At 43.2% G+C, this 25,582-nt stretch overlaps 3 protein-coding genes across 5 annotated transcripts; all 3 read right to left on the bottom strand.

Moving 5' to 3' along the window:
- Positions 1–326: 326 nt before the first annotated feature.
- Positions 327–5,543, bottom strand: epx (eosinophil peroxidase). The gene is made up of 15 exons (XM_086207951.1): positions 5,526–5,543; positions 5,371–5,455; positions 4,954–5,301; positions 4,608–4,746; positions 4,399–4,528; positions 4,109–4,315; positions 3,474–3,840; positions 3,247–3,407; positions 2,921–3,179; positions 2,681–2,851; positions 1,629–1,866; positions 1,340–1,551; positions 1,092–1,256; positions 685–768; positions 327–562 (listed from the first exon to the last, which is right to left on the bottom strand). The coding sequence occupies exons 1-15, from the start codon at positions 5,541–5,543 to the stop codon at positions 462–464; spliced, it is 2,685 nt and encodes an 894-aa protein (XP_086064077.1). The 3' UTR covers positions 327–461.
- Positions 5,544–6,674: 1,131 nt separating this feature from the next.
- Positions 6,675–16,694, bottom strand: hps5 (HPS5 biogenesis of lysosomal organelles complex 2 subunit 2). Its single transcript, XM_086209144.1, has 23 exons — positions 16,545–16,694; positions 14,948–15,060; positions 14,138–14,248; positions 13,949–14,013; positions 13,630–13,822; positions 13,382–13,512; positions 12,818–13,036; positions 12,672–12,743; positions 12,436–12,524; positions 12,070–12,248; positions 11,674–11,832; positions 11,283–11,445; positions 10,448–10,565; positions 9,945–10,091; positions 9,796–9,864; positions 9,144–9,724; positions 8,780–8,900; positions 8,541–8,690; positions 8,341–8,460; positions 8,048–8,161; positions 7,819–7,925; positions 7,365–7,650; positions 6,675–7,129 (listed from the first exon to the last, which is right to left on the bottom strand). The coding sequence occupies exons 1-23, from the start codon at positions 16,564–16,566 to the stop codon at positions 7,069–7,071; spliced, it is 3,390 nt and encodes a 1,129-aa protein (XP_086065270.1). The 5' UTR covers positions 16,567–16,694; the 3' UTR covers positions 6,675–7,068.
- Positions 16,695–16,809: 115 nt separating this feature from the next.
- gtf2h1 (general transcription factor IIH, polypeptide 1) lies at positions 16,810–24,889 on the bottom strand. 3 transcript variants are annotated; one of them, XM_086209145.1, is made up of 15 exons: positions 24,708–24,889; positions 24,021–24,189; positions 22,944–23,136; positions 21,593–21,758; positions 21,395–21,488; positions 21,059–21,208; positions 20,781–20,860; positions 20,531–20,664; positions 20,349–20,436; positions 20,159–20,247; positions 19,415–19,532; positions 18,818–18,908; positions 18,460–18,575; positions 18,103–18,195; positions 16,810–17,546 (listed from the first exon to the last, which is right to left on the bottom strand). In XM_086209145.1, the coding sequence occupies exons 1-15, from the start codon at positions 24,753–24,755 to the stop codon at positions 17,460–17,462; spliced, it is 1,716 nt and encodes a 571-aa protein (XP_086065271.1). In that variant the 5' UTR covers positions 24,756–24,889; the 3' UTR covers positions 16,810–17,459. The 3 variants fall into 3 exon arrangements, with proteins under 3 accessions (XP_086065271.1, XP_086065272.1, XP_086065273.1); XM_086209146.1 differs by having other exon boundaries at positions 24,021–24,218; positions 24,708–24,847; XM_086209147.1 differs by having other exon boundaries at positions 24,703–24,842.
- Positions 24,890–25,582: the final 693 nt, after the last annotated feature.

Below are 25,582 nucleotides of genomic sequence, written 5' to 3'. Positions count from 1 at the left end.
AAACTGGAAGTAAACGTCTCCCTTGTGGTACTGGCTGCTATTTACCAGTGAAAAATATCACATGCAACCACAAGGTGTGTCAAACATTTTTAGAGGTGCTTCGATGAGGTGTTGTGGTGCCTGAGTCCCTCTATAAAAAAGAGCTTAAAATCCCCCCCCCCCCCCCAAAGACACTGAAGACATTTTCACAGAACACAAAAGAACAGTACAGAACCAGTCAATCAGTGTTTCCCTTGACAACACTGGGCTGTGACTAACTCTTCTTTCTTGGGGAAATATCTGCAAGAGAGACATTTGGAGACATTCTGTTTTGTATTTTTCCCTTTGAATCAAATTTACGTAGCTCAGACGATAATCTGATTATGTATGACTAGACATCATTAAATCAGCAATTTTTTCATTCAGGAGTTCTGTAGTCCTCATATAAAATGACTAAAATCAAACACTGATTTCTACTTTACTTACTTTTGATAACAGATCATGATCATCACCAGCAGGGCGGCGCCACCGACAACTAGTATCACTGCAATGGCGACAGACGCAGCAGACAGAGAGGAGGGCTCTGGATCAGGGCAGGAAAAGACAGGAAAAAAATGTTTAGCATAAAACTGAGGCTGAACTATGGTGCATGTTTAAATATTTGACTGTCATGGTTGAAGGTTGACCTTCAGGATCTGAACCCACCTGAGCAGGTAAAGGAACCTGGCAGGTTGAAGCACTCCATGTTTTGAGGGCAAAGATGAACTTGTTCCTCACATTCATCAATATCTGCAAGAATCAGTCAAACAAACAGAGACCAGTATCATCAACTTAAATTTATATCCAATAGAAAGGTTTTATCTTTCAGTTAAATATAAGTGAATGAACATTATTTTATCTTGTGAGATAAGAAGCAGAAATTGTTAGACTGTTGGTCAATGCCACCTTGAAAGTTGGTGACCTTTTTTTTTATACCATTTTCTGACAATCTTGTGCAAAACTACTGACTTATTCAGGAAAACACAATACTGTCGTCTGAACAGGTGAAGAGAAAAGGTCTGAAGTTTTACTCAAGTAGAGAAATGGGCTGGTGTCGGTGGGTGGGTTTGTACCATGGCAGGTTGGAGGGGCGGAGCTCCACTGCTGGCTGTTAGGATCACAGCTGATGGACGAAAGACCCTGCAGCTTAAAACCAGAGTGGCACTGGTAGAGGATCCCCGAGTCACAGAGCAGGGAGTAGCCAGACTGGATCCTGGGTATGGGCCCACAGCTGGAATCTAGGAGAGAATTGTAGAAGTTGTGTTAAAACATGACAACTTGTTGGTCCGGCGTGTGTCTGCCCTCGTTTTCGGTTCCTGACGTGTGTCTGGCTCTTTCCAGGGGTTGAGGTCGAGGTGGGGAATGAGAGGGTGGGAACACGCCAGCATGGCCTCCAGGTTCTCTGTACGTGAGAAGGGGTCGGCAGGAACGTGAGTGATGTGGCTGTTGTCACAAATGATTCGAGACAGAGAGACAGTGTGGAGGTGTCTCCTCTGGGTGCTGGTGAACACTCCCTCCCTCTCCCACCAGAACCTTGAAGACACAAAGATTTACTTTCCTCTTAATTCTAACTTCCCATTCAGCTTTTGACCAGTGAGACAGGGTTTTACCTGTCCCCGTCTCTCAGGGCTCTGAACTGTCTTGCCAGCAGGCAGGACAGCAGCGGCCCAACTCGACCTCCAGGTACAGCCGGTTCCGAGATCGCTCCTACCCACAGGTCAATATTGTGTGGGGTCCTGTACAGGAGCTGGAATTTGCGAGCCAGCGGGATGTTACTCAGGATGTCAGCGAGCTCTGATGTTGTGTTGGGAACAGAGAGACCGCAGAACCTTCGCCATGAGCTGTATCCTGGTGGGACCAGAAGAGGAGGAAGGCCGTGTAAGCTCAGGGGTGATGAAGACCTCAACTTGTGTTTGGGATAAGATTTAATATGCCAACAGACCTTGTCACACACTAGCAATGACTAAATGACACAAAAATAGCAGGAAATGATATGTCTTTATCCGAAAGGTCAACTTCAATGTGACAACAGTGTGGTGCAATAAAACAAAACAAAACAAAAAAACCCTTCCATCACTGGCCATCACTCAGTGCCTTTATACCGTAGTAACACCTCGAGTGAGTAACGATGTCACATTTCATCAAAACTTACACTTATGAATGTGTGTCAGCCAGGTAGTCGTGACAGCACTATTTATAACTTCACATCATGAAAACACGATTGTTTCTAATATTCTTTTGTATTCCGAGATTTTTTTTTAATGTATTTTTTTTATGTAAACGTTCTTTTGGTTTTGTTGCTGAGTGAAGTTTTATGACGCCTGAAGCGTCGTGTCAGTGGTGCTTGTGGAACAATAATATCTGTAGTAAGAGTGCAAGTACGCATGATAGCTGACTTTAGTCATGTAAGATGGTAAAAATGATGTGCCCTGATGATACAGGTTATTTATAATTCTGTAACGTTTCTTCAGCAGGGGAAAGGTCTGTTTCTGTCCATGAACCATATGTATTTTATTGGGCTGCAACTTCTCTCTTTTAGGTGACTAAATTTAACGTCAATCAAAAAACAAAAATTCTAATGGAGATATTATGAAGGCTGTTGTTTGAAACAGTAAGAAGAATGTTTAAGATGGAGTGAACAAGTTGTGTCCAAGGCTGGTACCAGGCAGGCCATGGTCCCGACCCCTCTGGAGGTTCAGAGCCCCCAGGTCTAAAGGCATCCCTCCCTGTGCCTGAAACAGCCTCTCTGTCAGCTCCTCCACCATCATCTGGCCTGGCGTCTGGAGCTTAGCAGGTGACAGCAACAGGCCCCGCAGCACAGGGTCGATACCACCTGATTAAAGAGGGAGAGGCGATGCTGAGTTTATTGCTGTGTGATTTAAGCTACAGCATAACAGTTTACCTTCCTCCACAACCCTCCAAGAGGCGAACAGTGAATGATGCAGAGGCAGTGGAGGATGCTGGGAGTTTCTGGTGTATCCCGGACCCAGCCTGGAGACTACTGGCTGCACGGTGACATGGGCGAAACGAAATGCAGCAGCAGCAAAGACATTAGCAATGCTGGGATCCACATCAGGGTCATAACCCCCATAGGGAGGCATCAGCTGGGACATGGCGCTCTCACCGAGGACCCGTGGCAGGTAGTGCTCCCATGTGAGGATCTGACATGTTAAAGGAAGCAGGTCAGTCAATGGTCTCACAGGTTGAGGCTGAACCTACAGGTGATACCTGGTGGATAGCGCCCAAGATCTTGCGGGCCTCTTGATAGAGGGTGTCAGGGCTCCAGTGAGGATTGAGCAGGTGGAGCCCTTTGACCAGCCGGTTGTGTTCTCGCAGGAAGAGTGTGTGCAGGGCAATCATTCCCAGATGCTCATTGGCTCTTGAATCACCTGTAAAACATCAATTGTGAAGCTTCACCAAAACCTGCTGATAATTCATGACATGAACTCACTCACCAGCTTGGAAGCAGGATGTGGTGTTCTCCTCTGGTGCAGCTCTGTCTGAAGCCCCTGAGGTGGTGGCATTGCGAGGGCCACAGGGGTCCAAGTGAGGCTGCAGGCGAGGCAGGAAGGGCATGTAGGCCAGCTCCCCATCTGAGTACTGTGAGTTGAGAGCCATTGAGCCCAAAGAAGAAGAGTGGTTACGTAACACTGAGGCCTGACTGGTAGAGCTGCCGTACACCATACTGGCATCAACATAGGAGGTGATGGCGTTGAGCTGCTCCCTGCGGCGATGGGGAAGCAGTCCAGTGACGCAGCTGGGAGCAGAGCGGAAGAAAGGCATGCAACTCTGGATGCCGTTACGAGGATCTAACAGGGGGATCTTTGAAGAGAAGTTGGGCATGTTTGCAGTTACTGATGGGAGATATAACATGTAGCCAGTACATAACTTATTTCCATTAAAGATGGCTGTCGTATATAGTCTTTAAACTTTCATGCATGGCCTTTTAATGTGACATTGTTTTCCCTGATTGTTACATATGTGATACAACCATGTTTAAAAATTCCAAAAATAAAAGAACAGAAGATGAATAGAAGAGGGAGAGGAGATGATTCAGAAGTGAGATCAAAAGTCAGTTCTTGCGACGCACCTGTATGGGGAAGCAGGGAGAGTCCCTGCTGCAGGTGTGGATGCAGTCAGCTCCCGTCCTGAATGCTGAGGTGCTGGGGCTCTGGGGTGTCAGCACCATGTCATGGTCTATCCACTGGCCCCACTCCACCAGCAGGTGGGACAGAGTAGCGTCCAGAGAGATGTTGTCATTTTGAGTGAACAGCACATCCTGGGACACCAGCCGTACCTGCAACAAACCAGGAGAGGAGCAATGGAGGCGCTGCTGCTGATAGGACGGAGGAGGGTGGAGTGTTACTGCAGGGGTCTTACTGGAGGCAGGCTGGCATTGTGGTAGGTGTGCTCAGGGTCCCAGCCTCTGGGTGTCCCCCATACATCTTCATACTCTGGAGGCAGCCAGCGAGAATAGGGGATGTTTGCTGCCCCCCATCTGGGATGCTGCCTGAACAAGACCGTGACACAACAAATACACAACCAGATACACCGTTGCTCAGGTTTTCATAGGTGCTCTCAGAACTGACCTGTTGTTGCACTCTCCTGTAATGGACCTGTAACGCCGCGACAGACAGTCAGTGGGACAGCTGGGTCTCTGCAGCTCAGCTGAGCAACCCGTCACCTGTAGCAGATTCTCCACATCGTCTTCACTCAGCAGCTCTAGACAGAAGAGAAAATGCAGCAAAACCTCACTCACCATCAACTATGGCTGTTGGAGGGCCGGATCACTGGGTCAGATACTGTATAACATATTTATATGCTCCCAACGTACCACATGCTGGTGTAGGGAGAGTCTTGAGTGGAAATAATAATCACATATAGACTATTTAATGTACAAGTGAAGAACCATGTCTTTGTGTTACTGCCGTTCTGTACCATGAGGTTTGGCTTGAGCCATTGTGTGTGTGTAGACCATCTCTCTGATCAGCTCCACTGTGTTGTCCAGCAGTTCAGCTGCCTGGATCTGAGTCCTGGTTCTGGTTTCGGTGTGTTTAAACTGAGCCAATAGATCAGTTGGTCTCAGAGAACCTTCAGATAGAAACTTCTTCACCCTGCACACATTTTTTACACAAGGTCTGAAGGAGTCTGGGGTATTTTCAAGTGGAATTTTTAGCTTCAAGGTTTTATACCTTTCACTTGTGCGGGCATACGCAGCATCAGTCAGCTCAATCGCCCTCTGAAGAGCCTCCTCCACAAATACAGAGCCAAGATACACCGGTTCTGATAAAAACAATCATCACATAAGGCAGACTGCTCAACATCTTAGTAATAATCCGAATGAAATCCTACCTGAGTGGTTGTAAAACACTCTATTCAGCGAAGAACCCTCAGGAAAGGACAGCAGCAAGGCGAGAGAGAGTCCAAGCAGGGACACCTGAAAGCACAAGAATCCACTTTATTACATATCATCATCAGGGAAAATGAGAAATGAGTAGGAAACTCACCATGAGTGCTGTGTCCATCTAGATCTGTTCAATCAAAACATATGCACATAGTATTCTATTACTGCACTGACTCATCCCAAGCAGTGTGTGTTCATCTCACATAGTCCAGTTTGCCATTTATATACACTGGCAGTCGGGCCAACAGGTATGTGCAGAATCCGCTTATCTGTCCTCCTGGTGACAGGGAGGCAACATCAAACACTGGACTCGACCTAATAACCTTTACAATCAATGTAGTTCTGTCCTCCTGCCCACGATGAAAACCCCTCTGTCATGTTTGGATCATTTCAAATAAATGAAACTCCACTGGAAGACAGGGACCGTGTGTGTGTGTGCGCGCCTGCGTGCGTGCGTGTGTGTGTGTGTGTGTGTGTGTGTGAAACCAGAGTAATGAAGAGATAGCAGCCAAGAGTAAAGCCAGGTTTCTTTTTTTCAGTTAATTGCGAGCGTGTTTGTATCTTTATTACATGTCAGATGATCCAGATTTTCAGGTGGGTGAGTTGGACTAGAAGGAAGCAGCGACTCTGGGAAATGATGAAAATAAGGAAGCTTAGAGGATCAGGCAGAAAGGTCGAGGTGACGGCAGTTGATGTGAGCACTCTACAGGACGTAATGAACTCATAAAGAGCTGGTGTGTTCTTAAAAATATCAAATGTGAATCACCAGGATTTCCCTCCGTCCCTCCCCTCCGTCCCTCCCCTTCATCCCTTTGATGCTCCAGGTGTGTGATACCATCACAGGAGTCATCAGTCCCATTTCATTAACTCGTTATTAATATTATCTCTATTGACCCACATTAGGCATTATAACTTGTGTGAGTTGGTTCGTTTAAAAAAAACAACAACAACAACTTTTGTTCTTAAAAATGTCTCATAATGACAACCACATCAAAGAGTTTTGCCAAATCTTCCTTCTGGTCATGTGAGAGGTGGAACCACTGATGATTGGGGTTTTAAATTCAAACACTAGGAAATAAAACCAAAAGTACAGTGGCATTATTATTGAATGGCTGAGGAGATTGTTAATTAATCATTCCTGTGTTGTCTTTTGTTCCAAATGTGAACTTTAAAAAAATATATGAAGAAAAAGAAACATTATTTATTACTTAAAAAAAAAACACAATGAAAACATTTTAATTCATATATACAGATTTTATTTAAATAGTACTAACTGGTTAGAACAGTTCACAGTTATTGAGTAATTTTGTTGACAAAGCAGGACATTAAATGTATTTTACCACGTAGATCAGTGATATTTGGTCGTCTTTACATGCGTAAGAGCATTTAACCCAAATAATTAAAATATAACACTCTGTACATTCACTGGAATACTGCTAAAACTGATGAAGTACTTGGAAAATATTTGTGCAAAACAAAAGCAGTTAAAAGTTACAGACAATATTATTTTCACCAGCAGGGCCAAATATCTTCATTTGAACTGGGAAGCTTTGTCTGAATGTTATAGTCTACGAACTGATCCGCAGCTACACCAGTGTCAGTTATCACATTTTTTTGTGAAGAAGCTTCCATCCATACAGCGCTGATCAGGCGTGCTGCGACCACAGGAAGCGATCACACCGCTCGAGCATTGTCTGAATCATGGCCCTGAAACAGAAGAAAATGACAACATCAACTCATAAATTAACATTTCAGACCACTAACAATTTGCACCACTCAAATTTAACACAGTCAACGGATCAAAAGGATTTCTTCATCAATATTTATTGCCATTAAAACATAAATCAGATCACATAATCCCAGAAGGTCACACAATGACCCCCATTGTGTTTGACGGTCCATTACACTAAGTTCCTCCATCTGATGTAGCTCTGTGACTCACCGCTGCCTCTTCTCAGTGACTCGAAGAAGCTCACACACCAGTTTGGAGTGTGGTGAAAGGACTAGCTGCACCCTACACTCCTCCAGGACTGCCAGCGCTCGGTCAGGTCCGGCCATGCGGGCCAGGAGCAGGGTCAGGCTCTCTGGGCTGACCTTTCCTCCACGGTCCATTGAGCCATTGGACAGGCTGCCCCCATTCACACCGCCGGCCTGCTCGGACGCTCCGCTGCAACGCTGAGACAACTGGATCAGGAGCTTCCAATCATCTAACGTCTGGGGCTCCACACCTGCAAAATAAGACAGAAACTCACTGGTAGATTTAGGACATGCAACATTTGGAAAAACTCCTGCACTATATTTCCACACAGCAGACATCTGGTGGTATCTGACTAACACCGGATGACCTTCTTGAGAAAGTTTTAGGATGAGAAAGTTTATGGGGAACTGAAACTAACCATCAGGCTCCTCCAGCAAGCTGATGTCATCCAACTGACAGATGGTAGAGAAAGCTTCCGTGCGATGCTGCAGCTCACGGCAGAGAGAGAGATAGCCCATCCAGTATCTGCACACACACACACACACACACACACACACACACACACACACACACACACACCATCACAAACTTTCAATCAAGAACAAAAATAGGACTTCTCTTATTTAGACAAAAAAAGGTTTCAGCACCCATGACTGCGGCAGGTTTCTGCCATCCTCTGCTTGGAGGAGAAGTCTGCAGGAAGTCGGATCAGGAGGGACAGGAGGCGTCCGTAACCCCAGCTGAAACAGTGAGAATGCCACCTGCAACAACAGGTACAATTGTAGTTACACTGAACTTTCACTTAATGATTTCACCTTCCTTGTTTCTTTGGTTTAGTCTTTTAATCTGAACACTCAGCTTAGCATCAAAGTAAAGCTCGAATCGGTATTACAAATAGGATTTCCACATGCAGAGTGACACTGAAAACAAAGTACCAGACCTGGGCTGCCCATCAGGGGTGAGTGTGTCACAGTGCTGAGGAGCATCATGGGTCAGCGCCAGCTCAAGCCAGTCTTGACGCAGTGATTCTGGATCGAGGAGAGACTGCAGAAATGACAACCTAGAAACGGTAACAGAGATTCAGCAACGAAGTGAAGTACAATTATGTGTCTTCATCTAAAGGGTCCACCTGTTGTGTACCTGTGCTCCTCAGTTTGAGATTGGACCAGATTATCCAGGTAGGCCAGGAAGTGGCTTTGCTGAGCCATGGACATCACATCTGCTGGAGTTATGGTGGGATAGAACTGGGAAAAGGAGCGCACCGCCGCCTCCCCGTGCTTCTCATACAGCCTGGATACAACAAAGTGAACTCACTTCAAAGGGTCATTCACAACGTGTGTGTTTCGCTGATGATGCAAGAGATAAAAATGGATACGGACCTGTGTAAGTGAGCCAGGAGAGGAGGGGCACTCCAGGGCTGCAGTTCTCTCAGGCAGCGTAGGGATCTCAGTAAATCTCCTCTCTGGATGACCTCCACCACTTTACTGCACTGAGTGACTTCTAAGAAGGAAACAATAGAATTTTTCTTTTTCATTCTTTCATTCAGGTCATTTTAGATTTAACCAGCATTACGGATGCATCTGATTTCATCTGGACAGAGGGATTAGTATGCGGGGTGGATTATAAAATGTTGATTAAAATCAATGCAGTTTGTCACCCACATGTTTCACAACAAAACTAAACCAAAACAATTCACTAGCACAATTATGTGACATTATGTGCAAACCAGAAAGACCTTCTGACCTAGCATGGCCTCAGTGAAGGAGCTCTTCACCTCCTGCTGCTCCTGCTTACACAGCAGACACATTCGTCTGATGCGTTCCTGGTCCAGCAGAAAGAAGAAGCGGCGTAGGAAGGTTGTGCAGCTCAATGCTTGATCATCTGCCTGGTTCCTAAAGCAGCTCAACTCTGTGTACACTGTAGCCAGCTGGGTGAGGTTAGCCAGGAGATCTGATGGGACAGGTTTCGGGGACATCACTCTAATAGGATCCAGAGGACTCCCATTTGAAGCTACAGGCTCTTTGTCATCTGAAGCCGGCTGGCCTTCCATTTGGACCTCTTTGTCTCTGGGTTCAGGAGTTGTCTCCTCCTTTTCCCCGGTTAAACTCTCTGTAGGTTCCTCTGATGAAGAAGAAAAATCCTCTGGTTGCTCTTGGATCTTATCACATCTCCCTTCTCCTGGTACATCCATGTTTCGAGCACCCATAGGAGCTGACCCGAGCTCTGCAGGTCCGAGAACTCGCTCCAGCACTGGCAGCCACTCCTGCAGAGTTTCAGCCAGATAGACTGGATCCAGCAGCACCAGAGGATCTTGGATCTGGGAACTGAAATTGGAATTTTGTAGCACATGAATACCAGAATAATTTCCACTGAGAGGCGCTGACTCTGTACTTACATAACTCGCTCTGTCGCCGATTGAAGCTCCAGCAGGTCGGCTTCTGTGCTCGGCACGTCAACATAAACCCTGCCACGGCACATATCATCATCACCATCATCGTCAACATCACGGACTCTTGTAGAATGGTTTGAGCCGCTCATACTCACTCATTTTCAACATCCTCTGAGAACGGAGCAGCACTGGCTGACGTTTCAGCCTGTCCAGCTTCTCTCAGGTCAGGCCGCTGCCAGAGCTCGGAGTTCATCTGGAGGGTGTTGATCTTCTCTGTTGTCTTCTTAACAAAACTGGAAACACTAAGAAAAAGACGATGAATTTACATACCGCGCTAATATCAAGCTACAAGGTTTTGCACTTGTTAAACAGAGAAGCGACAATTTTAACAAGGCATGTGAGTGAGTGTTGATAATAAGGAAATAAAACACATCACATGCCCCTACACAGATGGATAATGTGAAAAAAGGGGGGGGGGGGTCCTCAGTAGAAAGGGGAAGTCAAGAGCACAGCTGCACTTGAATAACAGGTTAAAGAAGTTTCAATCTTCCAAGAAAAAGAGAATGTACTCTGCACTCCAAATATTATCACCCACATATAAGCTGATCAGTGCAGCTGCACGCCTCCACCCCAGGTTCTGCTAGTTCAAGGTGTTCACCTGTCTTTGACGGCCTGCAGAGCGATGCGGTGGGGTTTGGGTCGGAATGAGAGGGGGAGGTGGAACTGCAGGCCTTGCTCGGATCGCTCAGCATCAATACGCTCATTGCTCTGTGGATCTGATTAAAGATTGGGGCAAGAGCCAGAGGAGACACACACACACAGATGGATGGAGTAGTGGGGGGGCACGATGAGAGGGAGACGACAAAGCAGCTGCAGCAGAAGGTGCCAGAGAGCAATACTGACAGGAGGAAAATTAAATGCTGCGCAATACAAAAAAAAAATATAACCAAGATGGTGATATGTGCGCGTGACACAATGAAACAGACAAGAAACTCGATATTAGAAAAGTCAAGATCCATTTATAAAGCCAGGTGGTGCAACATTTCTGATTAAATATTTTTAATCAATTGTTAAAATCACATCAGAAAAAACAGAAGTTGTAGAGGCACAGGTAGATATGAACCATATAACCACAAGAGACAAATTATTGTCAGTCACACATTCATATTTACACAATAAGCAGCTAGCAATGTTCCCAATTACATTTACCTTGTTTTAATCAGTCAAGTATTTTAATTAACAGGTGACATGAAACTGAAAATAATTTTTATCCCTTTTCACATCGAACTCAAGAAGAAAGAGAAGTGTTTGCTCCTGCACGCGTGTGCGCACACGCACATACACACACACACACACACACACACACACACACACACACGCGCAGTGGACAGATTCAGTGGGAAAAAGTGCTTTTCTTTAGTTTGACTTTAGCTGTGTGTCTAAATATAGCAGAGCTTTAACAGAGAACATGCTTTCTCAACTCAGCCTCTTACCATGATCAACTTGATCTTCTTCCTGTGCAAAGCTGCTGAACTCCTTGAGCCGCTCCTCCTCTGACATGGACTGATTGACGAGGGAGCTGGTCTCTTCCTCTGACTGGCTTCCTCTGCGGCTGATTACGCGATAGATCCCACAGTCCAGCACGTTGAAGCTCTCCTGAAGGAGGGAAATAACAACAGAATAACAAATGCATTTCCACCAAAACATGAGAAGGAATATGTTTGATAGAGAATCCTGGATGTCACGATATGTAATGAGTGACAAAACTGACTGGAGATGATGACGATGATTTAACTGGCTTTAACTGCATCGCTATCCAAATGCTGATCGACTTCAAGGCTAACTTTTACAGGGAAACCATCTTCAAATGTTCATTTAACTTACATGAGAAGAGATGCTGCTTCTGCGGCTGCTGCAGGCCGAGTCCAGAGGCTCAAGCTTACTGATGACTTCCTCCAGTTGACCAATCAGCTCCAGATGGGTGCTGGGACTGAGCTGGGACCTGAGATGCTCGAGGCGGTCGATGGGAATAGTTTTTCTAGCCTGAAATACAGAAAAACAATGATCTTGTTTATGATTTATAAGCACTCCTCCGAAAAACGTGGAGGTGATGAAGAGAAATCTCCAAATTGAACCACTGGCATGTTAACCTTTTTATATTTGCTAATGACTCAGAATGATAAAGAACATTTATCTTTACTTCCACCACTGTGGCTTGTAAAACCTGGTTACTTGAACGGCATGTTGCATAAGTAACTAGGTAGCATAGCAGTGGCTTACCCGGCTAGCGGTGATAGCATCCTGGAACATACAGCAGACGGTAGCAGCTAGAGGCCACGACTCTCTACGCAGCAAGCGCTCAACGCAACGCTCTGCAGGTAACAGCGAGAAGTGGGACAGTCGACCGCTACCGTGGAGGCAGAAGAGCTCACTGCGGTGGACGGCTATGTCAACCACATCTACAAAACCGGGAAACGGATTCGTCTCAATTCACAGTATAACCAAACACCAGTGAGATTAATGCTTAAATCATTTTTCAGCAAAGTATTCTTTTGGACTGATGTCAACATATTTGCAATATTAATGTGTTTTAAAAGACACCCCCCCCCCCAAAAAAAAAAGACTAAAAAAAAAGACCACAGGAACCTTTAACTTCAGTCCACAAAAGAACTTGTCCATTGTGAGGTGTGAAGATATAAATGGCAGAGTCAGACCAGGTCAGCAGGTTTTGGTCCCTACACAGATAAATAATATGCACATTAATTATGTCACGGGTTGATCTGTATTTCCTTTTATACAATACAATGCTTGTTTTCTGCTATTGCCTGATATTTTGTAATGATATGTAGACAGTTAAGAATAGATAACATAACTGACATTACCCAAAATACAGCAGTTTCGGGAAGGCAACTGACTGGGGGCTTTTCTGCATTTGATTGTAATGTGGTTCATTTCTGGAGGTGAAGGAAAAAAACAATTACAAATGTAGCTTTTACAGTAGAGGATTTCAAAAGAGAACAATCAGTACCTGTAAGTGATGAGAGGTAACGGAGGACAGGCGAGCAGCTGTCTGAACTGATGGGTGCTCAGAACCTCGCCGTTAAAACTGGCTTCCCATACCCGAGAGCCTGGCCGGGCACAGAACAGGAGGGGAGGATGACCCACTGATAATCCCCTGTTCTGAGGGACGAAACAGGCTCCATACTCCCCGTCACGCTCCTTATTTCCAACACGCCAAAACTTCTCCCTGAAGACAGGAAAAAACAACATTGCTGAAAGACGGCCAACACCAAGACAAGAGATTCACCAGAGGGCAAAAACAAAGAAAGAGAGCAAGAGCCGTTGTACCCACACACATTTGGCTCCTAATACAGCAAATTAATAACTTTTTACCCCCCCAAAAAATAAGTCATTGTTTCAGTACAAACCAAATACAAAGCTCAGTCTTTCAGGTTCTAATGACATCCCTTATGAATGACCACAAAAGTAGCACGCCTTGCAAAGGGCTTGTATATGACAGCCCAAAGGTGTAAAGGGGCCTTCTGTCTTCCTACAACTGACACTCAGAGGCACTGGTAGTGTAAGTTCTCACCTCTCTGTATCACAGAGGTAGCAGCGGCTAAGAGATGACACCAGCAGTCGACCATCTTGGTAGCCGAGCTGCACCACTCTGGAGTCGACGGTGGCGACAGTCTGAACAGGGAAGATAACAAATGCAGACCCCTAGAAATAAAAGGAAAAATATTGTAGGGATAATTTCACAAGACATCCGGGAACGCTGGGAATCTCTGGAAGTCTGAGAATCAGCTTCTTTGAACCATCCTCTGTATACAACCATACCTTGCCCAGCTTGGAGGATCCTGCACGGAGAAAGGAGACCTTTCCTCCTGAGTCTCCAACAAAAACTCTGAGCGTGCTGGTGTCCCAGCAGAGCCCAGTGATGGCCTGACCCCGGTGCTCTGTGGACACACTCACTCTCTCTGGACGACCTCGCCGCTCCAGCTGGAGCTCCCACACCACCACCAGGCCCTGACTGGACCCATGACAAACACAGCAAGTGCCACAAAGTCAAGGTCAACACAATAAATACATGCATGGGAGAAAAAGAAGAAGTACTGCAACATCAGATGAGGATGTTTGCAGTCATTTCCACTCTGACCTTGTTGCAACAGCAATAAAGTCTTCATCATGAGGGCAACACGACACCTGAGTAATCGATCCCTCCTGAAAGTGTTTTGTCATGGAAGAGAAAGAAGATCTAGATGAAGAGTGATACGAACAACACATTCCTTTTCAAATGTGAAGATTAGTTAAGGCACATACAGTTGTGGGTTCATTCGCAGATTACCTTGTGAGTCAGGATAAGTCTTTGTTTCCAGCCCTCCCTCTGGATCAGGTGCAGCCCTCCCGCTGATGTCCCCAATGCAAGCCACTTCTTAGACACAGCCAAACAGGTGCACTAGAACACAACACAAAGGGATTTAAAAGAGTAGACACATCATTTCCCACAAACCAACAAAAAAAGATTTGATTTTGTTTAATCCATCTATACTGGTGCTCTGACCAAAGAGCCGAGGATCCTGATTCATCAATGGGACACACAAATATCGATGCTTTTGTGTGCCGCAGGTTTTCAAACCTTTTCCCACATCCTCCGCAATGCTCCTTCTTACTCTGTAGGGGCCGATTGTAGTTTAAGCCTTTTGAAGGCCACTAATTAAAACATTGCTCACATGCTAATGTTAAGGACACGGACACAAAAGTTGAATTTCAACTACAGAGGCCAGTATTGTAACAAAATGCACTGCAGAAATTTTTTGAGGGACTTAAGATAACTGGATGGTCTGTGAAAAGAACTGATGTTGGACTGCATTGATGAAACTCTTGATTCGGTCCTCCACCTTTCTCCTCTGGGATTATTAGATGAATCCTAGCAGAGATCCAAGTGCTCTCTCACATAAAACCTCTCTGCCCTTTAAAGTCTACTGTAGCTGCCGGAAATGTAATCAATGTTGGCAAGAAAAAAAGAAGGCGAGTTGTTTATCAGTATCAATTTATCAGTCTGTAGAATACATGAGATAAAACCTTATTAATGACATTAAATAAGATCACAAGGCCACTGTTAAGGCTGACCCAGACATGTGATGGTGAAACCTACCTTTAGCCTGCCGGAGTCCAAACGGAGAGTTGAGAGAAGTGGATCGAGGCAGTCAAACTCCGCTAGAACATGATTGTGGGTCTCTGGCACAACTGTTATCAGAGGCATCTTGACTGAGGATAGACAAAATCATAAAGGACTTCCACAGTTACTTCTCAGCTTCTTCGCATACCACGGCCCTCCCTGCCATGTGCCATCATATGACTCCCAGTAGTGTACTTAAGCTCCTAAATTGACCATTCATGATTCTAGTTTACAGACACTACAGCCTGGTAATCTACACCCCCACCACTCACGCAGTCAGAAACTACCTTCTGTACAATCGTTAAACAGTAGAAAAAAGAGAGGAAAAGCCCATTCATTGACAAACAAATCACTGATAGTACACAAATCTTGTTTATTTCACACACCTTGAAACAAAATCCTCTATCTGACCTGTGACTTATAGAGGTAAAGTGTAATATTACTGTGCGCCCCCCCTCCCCCATGTCTCTCCTGTAACTGCCAATCAACATAGCCTTACATTGAATTTGTTTTATAATCTCGTGAGAAAGCAGAAGCAAAACCAGAGTTGTGAAACATCAGTTGTCAGGTATGTTTTTTTTTTTTTTTTAAATGCTTCATTTGTAGGCTGGAGAGATGCTTTCAAGACAAGTCCGGACATAAAAGCTCCTGCCACAAAATTCTCAGACAGAGGTGAGAATTAACAGACGTTCAGCACTGGACTGCGGCAGGGTGGAGATTTTGCATTACAAGTGTGTGTTCAAGAACAGATGGTATGCAATGGTGGTGAACGTTCAGTAGAAACAGTAACTCACTGATGAAACTGTTGAGGTGGAACAAGTTTAATTTCGCCATTCAAAAAACACAACAACTGTTCAATGGTTTAGAGCAACACATTATTAGTACATAGGGAGTTTGAAGTAGAACGTAGTGAAGTAATAACGCGATCAAATTCACTCTAAATGGTACTGTCATAACCATAAATATGTTGTATTAAATTGAAAGTAGCTAATCAGTACGCAGTCAGCGTAACGTAACGTCAGTGAATACCAACCCATGTACGTCCCCTCTCGCATAGCGATACATTCCAGCGTAAATAACGGTGAAAAACATTTAAACGACAAGCTTGCGCGCAACTTCGTTCGCGCTCCTGTCAACATTGGCCTCGCTGAGTCAGATGTGATCGGCTCTGAGACCAATCATTGCTTAAAATTCGCACGAACATAAGTCTATCGATCATCTACGCCCCTTTGGAGGGTCGAGCCGGTTGGCCGATTCATAACCGCCCGCATCACGAGACCCGTCTGCCGACATTGACGTTAGCATTTAGCAACATTGATCGGTTGATGTAAAGGTACAAATGCCTAAATATCTGGCCAGTTCACAGGGGTATCGTTGGCTCAAGGACGAAAATACAATTCCACAGTGTGAAACGGACAGTTCCGCCGCTGCTGTCACCGTAACAAGTTAGCATGCATGCTAGCTTGTGCGGCGATGTTGCCAATCGCTCAGCGCTCATTAATCTTATTAAAAGAAAGCATGACACAGCCGGTATCACTTCACCACCAGTACACACCAAACGGACGCCGCGTACCTTCAGTTCGCAGATGCCTCATGGAGTAAAATCAAACTTGCGCTCTCCAGGCAGCCCGCAGCCGTCCGGTCCCAGCCTCCCTCAGCTGAAGGACACTTCCTGAAACACCATGCGCTTCATGTTTTGGTCAGAGGTACCAAGTTGGACCAAACTGAGGGTGTGTTGAGCACAAACACTTTTCGCGAAAGCTTAATTACATCACTCTAACATAACTTGAGGTACACAAATTAAGTGAAGTGATACATTTTCAACAAGTTTTATGCCTCACTTTTATTCAGAGTAACTTTTTTTTGTCTACAGCGCAGACAGAAGGTGCAAGACATTACAAACCAGTGACAGTGTGATTTGAATCACACACACTAAAACACTCCAGTGTGAAATGTCTTTACAGTATTGCTGTATCCACTTGCTCTGGAACATTATTCCATGTTTCGACCCAGTGCTCAAGAGGGGCACCCTGCATGTCCCAGTGCTCTTTCAGGGCTCTTTGCACTGCTGAAACACGACGGCAGTCCTCTGCTTTCATCTCACACCTCAGAGCGTCATCCTGAGAGCTTCTTCGGATTCCCATCAGAAAATTTGGTCATATTACGCCATCATAAAAGTTCTGTTAAACCATGAACGGCACCAATCTTTCATCCACTGAGAGAGAGAGAGAGAGAGAGAGAGAGAGAGAGAGAGAGAGAGAAAAAAACACAAACAAAAGAGAAAGAAACTAATGACAGTCCTTTGTAACTGAGAAGTAGTTAGTCTCTGTGGGGATGTAGCAGTGCCCATCTACGTCCTCGTCTTTAGCCCCTGTGAACCCATCCGACTTCGATCTGTGGTCTCTTCACAGCAGTTAGGGGGGGGGCCTCCAACAGGCCATCAGTCCACTTAGTCTTCCTTGTCCTCCCTTTGGCTGACAAACTGATTTCAGGTTTTCCTCATCATGCGCCGGGTTTGCCAGATGTGGAACTTGCTATAGGCTGTCTGCAGCATCTGCTCCAAGTGGCCTGTGAGCTGAGAGGATCAAAGACCAACACTCATTTGTCTTGTAAGTCTTTTGTAGTGATTAAAGTGGACCTATTATGTTGACCATATTCTATGTCATATGTTACAGAGTCAGATGTTCTTATGAGATGTGACCAAACTTTCAAACAATGAGGTAATTTTATGTTCAAGTAGCTTCTATGAGCATCAAGCTCATGCATCAGATTGCTCTCAATACCAATACTTCTGTCCTCAGGCTACTCATCAAGTTTTTTTTAGAGGTACAGCAAGTCTGATAAAAGTCCTTTATTGGTTATGAAGGGAAGTTGATCAAGCGCTCACAAGCGCAGGATGCCCTAGTAATCAGCCAATCAGAGGCAAGTGAGCTTTTAGGGAGGCGGAGCCTTAAAGAGACAGGACGGGACAGCTTGTGTCAAGACAGACGCTGGCTGTATTTCAGCACTAGTATGACATAAATCACGACTTTCTTAAAAATTGCCAACCACATAAAGCTACTCATAGAATAAAATACAGAGCAGAACATTTGCAGAATTCACAAGCGCATATTTTAAATAGGAAGACTTGCATTTGTACTCAAGTACTGATGTTGAATCTTCTCCTGAAAAGGGCGAAGCTTGGTCATCTGAAATCTCTCCAGGTTTGACTTCATTTTTATCACCTAAATCAAAAGACACAAACTGATATGAAAGTAGTTTTGAAGAATAACAAGCAAACAAAAAACATGGTCAGAGCAGTAAACTGATGATGAACGTATGAAACATAATTCATCAGCAATGCTGTTTTGAAAATGCTACTTTTTTAAAAGAAAAGTCTGATTGACTTCTATACGTACATAGCTGTTTTTAGCTACAAAACACGGGTGACAAGACAGTGAATATTTCTTGCACTTTTTTCACAAACAAAAAAGCAGAATACTGCTCACCTTATCCTCCAAAAATGGTGTGTTGACAGGAAAACAGGACCAGAAATGTCTCAACAACTCTCCAGCAGCAGCGTAAAGATGCTTCAGCTCTCCTTGAACATCAGAAGGGACCATCTCTGGAATGAAATACCAAAAATAAAAAGGAGAAGATTATTCATAAGTATTTTGGGAGAAGGGCATATTGACATTCCGGCAAGAGACAAGAACAGATTGACGATTTCAGAAACAAGAGAAGGATTTTTCACTTTCTGAGATCCACTTTACAGCCAATGTGCAGCTCGATGGTAAAACAGCAACCTAAGACTTTACAGGCTCTGTCAGATTTTGCAATGATTCAATTACTGCAAAGCACACGTACGATTTATGGCTTGCTGTGCTCCTGCCTGCATGAGGACGCCACCTGGAGAGAGCGCAATGATGGCGGAACTTGCTGCTGAACTGGACAACACCTGCAAAAAATATGAGAGGCGAAATATTTTATTTAAGGCTCTGTTCACAGTCTAACTCAATACACCGCATACATCCGACCTCAGGGGAGAAGAAAACTACTACAGTCAAACAATGAGGTGCACATGATCCCCTGTCAGTTTAATGTTTGCGATATTTCAAAGAGCAGAATGGGAATCAGCAGATTCCAATTTAGCAGCATCATCTCGACCCGATCAGAGAGCATGTGTGAAGGATTTCTGCTGACTTGTAATTGCAGTCTGTTGTGTGCACACGGCTGAAACTACAAGGACAGTTATTAATATTTGGTCAAGTCAATAACTGACTGTAAAAATCACAGTATTTTTGACACCAGAGTGAAGTTTCCAGGAGAGATATTTGGTGAAAAAGTTGAAGCAGTGTGAGTGGAAACACCAGGTGGAGATTCTCTTCACATCTACTTTCTCATTATCTTTTAACGATACAGACGCATGGTCAAATTACAGGAATATAATGTGAATGATCCAACCTGAGGAAGGTTGGGTTTGTAATTAGCCATTTCATGCCGGATGAAGTTGACAGAGTCGATGATATCTTGGCTCGTCGTATACTGCTGGGACTGAAGTGGCACAGGACCATGAGCATACCTGCAAAAAAAAAAAAAAAACAACCCAAAAAACAGAAGGTTTGAGGAAGCGATGCAATGCTTTATTTAAACGGATAAAATGTCTGTTTTAGCAACTTAATGTGTGACCTTTCCCCTGCAACTGAGAATTCAATTAACGCAGTGAACTTGTGATGTTGGGTTCGTACTTGGAACTTTAACACAGAGCGAGCACTGAACCTGAACTTTGACACGAGATTCATCTACTTTAAAATGGTGCAATATTTAGTCCAGAGGAGATGAAACTCAAATATAGCCTCATCCCAAAGTCTGCACAACTGATTTCAGGCTTAAAAAACAAACTAACAAACAAACAAACAAACAACGCACCAAGCTATGAAGCTTTAGCTGTAACCAGCAAATCAATTGATAAATTGTTTAGTTTGATTTTTGGAAAACAAATTTAAACTACAAATTTGGAATAAAACATTCAAAACATGTATTGTGCTTATGGGTTGGGAAATGTCTATTTATCTTCTCATTGAACTGTTCATGTAGGCTGAATATCAGACAAAATATTTAAGGTCAACTTTGTGAAATAAGGCATGAAATCAAACAAATTGTAATGTGCCAACAAGTCAGAGACAAAAATGCAAAATCTGAATTTACCGGTCAGACTTCTTGAGGTTTAAAGCAACTGTTTTTGGTCCGTTTTCCCTTTGCAGATCCTCATATTCTATGGCTTCTTGTAATTTAATCTAAAATCAATATGAAAAGGAAAGGAAAAAGTCTGTTACAAAATGATACTTGTGAAACCTGCTGTCTTCAAAACGTTACGAGGCTTCTTGAGCCATGTTACCTTTTTTACAGGAGGCTGGAAGAAGTCTGAATCCCGTGAGTTTCCATCTGTGCTGCTCGTCTCGCTGGCTTGGTCGGTTGTTGTTTCCCTTCAAAATAAGAAAAAAAGAAATGCTAAGACATAAGAACACAGATCAGACGACCATTTTGCCTGTAATGCAGTATAATAAATGATTTCTGCACCCCTTGCGGGAGCCTGCTGCCAGCACCATGGCGCTGTGATGGTTGAAGCGCTTTATGATGGCATAGTTGCTGCTCTCCTTCACCATCCTGTTGGAATTAGAGGTTGAGGGTGGTGAGGTGCTGACTCCATAACCCTGCAGCACAGAAACACCGAGATTTGATTGAGAGAAAAAGGAAGCTACAGGAGGCGATGATTATCAGGCGGTACGATGTAGATGCAGAGACTCTTTCTAGTCTCATGAATTCCAACCTCATCCAGTGTTTTATCCTCCAATGACAGGAGGTCCACCAGGGGATTCTTCACTCCTTGAACCACCATAGACTTTAACCCTGCATCAAACACATTTGATGGGAATTTAAAGGATTTGCTTAACCGTTTGGCACGTCCTACTTTCTTAAAAATGGGGGTAGAAAACAGTCCTCTCTGATAATATGCTACTCCCTATCGAGTTGGAGTGTGAAATTTATCCAAATCACCTAAAAACTTTTCCTTCCAACAAATCTCTTGAAAAGGATGTACAATCCTACCCTTTTCATCCTGCTTGGCACACTCAGAGAAGATGTCCTGCGTTCCTGTGTTGATGCGGTCTCTGTGAAAATAATGGGACTGGAAAAAGCGGGTCCAGAACTCCTTCTCCGTCAGGTTGTGAGGCACATTTTCATCATACTTCTGTTTTACTGCAAATACAAAGCGGGGTGACATAAAAATATTCAGTCACATTCCTCTTGAAAGCAATATATGCATTAAAAAAACTGAAAAAAAATCCTATTGGTGGTTGTTTAAATTAATATCTGCTTCATCTCAACGGTTAATACTTTTTCTTGTTGATGGGGTAACTTCAGAGTGGAGATGTGAACACTTACCTGCAGGGTATGTTCTGAAGATAGATTCAATAATGTCAGCTGTCAGATTGTATCTCAAGCCATTGCAACCGTCTGCCTGAGGCCTAATGTCAGCCTGGACAGCACAAAAATGTCATCAGTTGAAGTTGCCTGTGCTTCCATTTATTGATATTAAAAGGGCAGGTCATATTTAGAAAGTCCCAGGTCTGATCAACTCACCAAAAACGCTCCTGATATACCGACTTCCTGTTTGTTGCTGTATACTGTGGGATCTGTGTTGTTTAAGCCCCCTAATCGGTTGGCCCAGAATTCCTCAGCGCTGATCACTTGGCTCACAACTAGATCTTTATACAACTGGAAAAGAACTGGATCTTCTTGAAGCATCCTACAGATGGAAATAGAAAAGATACATTTTAGAAATTACCTTTGTTGCTTTTATTTAACATTGGGACTGACAAAATTTCTAATCAGTAAACTGCCCAGTTCTCTTTAATGACTGAATAAACGTATGAGTTACAATTTACATTTAATGTAATGCATAAATTTAAGAAAACTGGGGCTGTTTTACAAGGTGAACCTAGTTAAACCTTTTCTCAATCTAAGTGTTTCTAATATTTTGGCCACTCCCGGGGATCATCGAAATTAGACTGAAAATAATTGTACAAACCAGCAACACTGCTCATTTCACTGCAGCTGCATCATCCATGTTTATACCCATTTATCTCTCTTTTGTTATATTTTACATAGTTGTGTACAATTTTAATTTTTTTTTTTATTTTAAATTTAAAACAGGTACTCTTTACACGCATCATGATATCAAAAGAAACATTCTGTCATTAGTGGCCATCATCAGGCGAACGCCATGAGCAGAGACAGAGCTGGGAGTAGTAATGCTGAAACAGTAAAACAGTCTGGCCCAAGTATGAAGTAGCGGGAACTGTCATACACAGTCAAAGATGCTCACAATCATGATTTTATTGTGTATTATTTTCAGCCCTTAGAAATGGTGTGATAGTGAGGCAGCAGCAGGGAAACTTGTAAAAAAATAAAACAAAAAAGGGGAGGGGGTAGATAATGTCATAATACTACTACTACTAATAATTCAGTCACCTGTAAACAGGCTTGACAAATTAGTAAAGACCTGGTCTGTGGTGAGAATGGTCACAATGGTTTAAAACAATGTTGCAAATGGGAGCCTTCATGATAAGTAGTGCATTGTTGGATTTTGAAGTTGCTTTTAGCCAGCCATAGTGATGTCTGGCACACATCGATGCTAAAGTTCAGTCATTATTGATAATGTTCTTTTCTCAGATTTGATTCAGTTGTAATTTTTTTACATTCAAATTTTTATTTGTGGAGATGGCAGAGCGGCTGTTCAGCTGTTGTTACTGAATGGTGACTCGCACAAGAGCAGCTTTGATGTTCTGCCTATCATCCATGTAGTACTGTTGTACCTCTTCTAGTGTCAGTTACCATGCTGCAGCACAATTTGCCCTCTCAGGGACACTAAAGTTGAACTTTAACTTTATTACTTAAGTGCTGGTTTAGAATGCTCTGAGACTTCATTCACCTGTTTTTTTCCTCTAGTTCCTTGTTTGCCTTCTTCTTGAACTTGGGTAGCAGCTGCTGCAGCAGTTCCTTGGCAGCATCGCGATCTTTCAGTGCAGTGCTCTCATTGGAAAAGTGGAATGTTGTACTTTCACCAGTGTGAAGGACCAACTGGAGCTGGATTTTAGCTTTACCGTCTGGGCTGATCTTCTGACCTAACAGGACCAGAAGCAACACATGATCACACGTTATTGTTGCGTTACGTTAGCACTACCTGGAACCTGAGGGCCAAATGCACTCTCAATCACACTTACACACTCCAGCACTCGGCATATGCTTTCATGTGCTTTGTGTAAGTGTGCATGAGTCTCCAATTTAGCCAATGATGAACAATGCCATTACCTCTATTAATGTTTTGCTAGGATTGCAGGATTGATGTGCATCATGATGGTAACGCTTTGTTAGCCATGAAAGTAGTGATAAAAAATTAGCTGTGTCAGGAGGACAGATATTAATATTGTTTAGCGTAGATAATCTTTCATTTATTGTTATTGATTTCAATAAATAAACAGCTTACGTAGGAAACAGTTCCCGGTCTTTACTCCAAAAGCTATTCCTACCCGCACTATTGACAGACGAAAAGAAAAACGGGTGTATTATTTCCTAATTAGAGAATCTTTTCAAGCTAACCTTGATATAGAGAAAGCATTTACAATTTTTATTTTAATAAATCATCCATTTCTTTGGATTTATGGTGGACATTTGTCAAGTCAACTAAAAACACCTGTTTAGTCCCAAAATATAAATATATCTAATTGCCATCTGATTTCACTCCAAAAATGAACACAGCAGTTCATCGCCGACAGCCTAAGGGCTTCTATTGATGACCTAGAAGCTCAATAGTTATGAACATTTAGCTGCATTTTCATAACAAACAGCACCAGTAATGCTTCCAACTATGGTGCAATGAGGCGTGATCAATTATATCCTAATTGGTATCAATATCCCTGGACACTTGGTTACTTATCAGCTTTAAACAATGTATGTAAATACAGGTTCCACAAAGCAACACATCACCAAAGCCCAATAAAGTACTTACAGCGAATATCTGCATAAAGGTGGCTAACAGTGAAGCGGTCCTTGCCCTCCGGACCCCAAGCTATGCGTTCAGCCATCAGATAAAGCGTGCCATCCTGTTTCCTCTGGCGAACCTTCTTCACCACCAGGAGCACCTCCTCTGATAGTGATGCCATGACTAGGATGTGTAACTAAGGGAGCACAGGAACTCTCAGGTCATCTTTATTCAAGAGTAGTAGTCCAGGATGGAGAAACACATGCAACACACACACACACACACAAACACAAAATTCCCACAGGCAGTTAAACTACCAGTGCCTCCATAGGGGTCATGCTGGCCAAAAATTCAGGCATCCTTATCTAGAAATCACACGTTTAAAAATAAACAGGATATTTCAAATACATATGTTTCATAAATGGACATCACTCATCAAGTTAACGGTACATTACTACCTCTGTTGACAATGGCTCTTAGCATTAACGGTCGCGACATTAAACCATCTTGAGGGAGGTTAAGCGATTTGATATGATGTTCTTTTACATACACATAATGTCTTATGTTTGGTTATGCAACCTAAATACGAACAAGACACACTAGATTTGTTGTGTTGTAGGTTTACCATATCAACGGGCTAACCACTGTTAGCTAGCGGTAACAGTGAAGAAGAGAACAAGCCTGAGGGAGAAGTCGTCAGAAAACTTACTTTACCTCAAATTCGATCGATAACGCGACCAAAGATTCGCCTTTTTTCAACATATGATTCCAAATGACTGTATCGCTGATATTAAACGTACATGGCGGGTTCTCTCAAACAAAAACTGGACTAACGCCACTCAAACAGAGAGCAGTCAGACTTCAGCGCCGACATGACTGCCGAGTTCTGTGTTACATTAAAATGGTCCGGTGATATAACATGACGACAAATTAGTTCCCTTAGTATGAATATTAAAAAAAACAAAACAATTATGTTAAATATATTTTTATACAAGTACTGTAAAATTATTTTACATTGCAAATTTTCTACATAATTGTATTCTTAAACAGGTAGTGTAAAATGAGTTTTATCAGACTGTAAAAACATTAATGTCACAACAGAATTATTGTTCATTCATTTCATTATATATCTTCTTTTTCATTTTTATGTGGGTGTTATTTAGTCATAAAGATTTTTTTTTAGGGTTCATCTGAAATTAAGTGCAAAATTCCCAAATTAATGGGCCAAAAACTGCATTGTATACTGTTTAAACATGTAGCCTAGTGTGATAGTCTTGTGCTAAGCAGTGGTTCATTGCCATTTGTATTCAAATAGATTCAGAGATTCTCTAGATTCTAAAATTGTTTTCAAACCATTTTTAGATCTGTCAAATGGTGAGTCTGGAGTGTTAATCACTGTCTTTCTGTAATTCTGTGTAAGGTTTACTTTTTGCTCAGTGTTGGATCCAGAATCTCTTAGAGTTAGTCACAATGTCATCATATCATATCATATCTCTGGTGGTGAAGTCAGTTAATAACCTACTCAGGAGACCAAAGGTTGGATCATTTAGTCCCTGTCGGACAAATGTCTACAGCAAGTTTGCCATAAC

The sequence above is a fragment of the Aulostomus chinensis genome, chromosome 7 (genome assembly GCF_037954235.1).
Source record: "Aulostomus chinensis isolate RoL2024-O1b breed Wild chromosome 7, RoL_Achi_v1.0, whole genome shotgun sequence".
In the NCBI taxonomy this organism is placed as follows: domain Eukaryota; kingdom Metazoa; phylum Chordata; class Actinopteri; order Syngnathiformes; family Aulostomidae; genus Aulostomus; species Aulostomus chinensis.
This window is presented reverse-complemented; position numbering and strand designations above follow the sequence as displayed.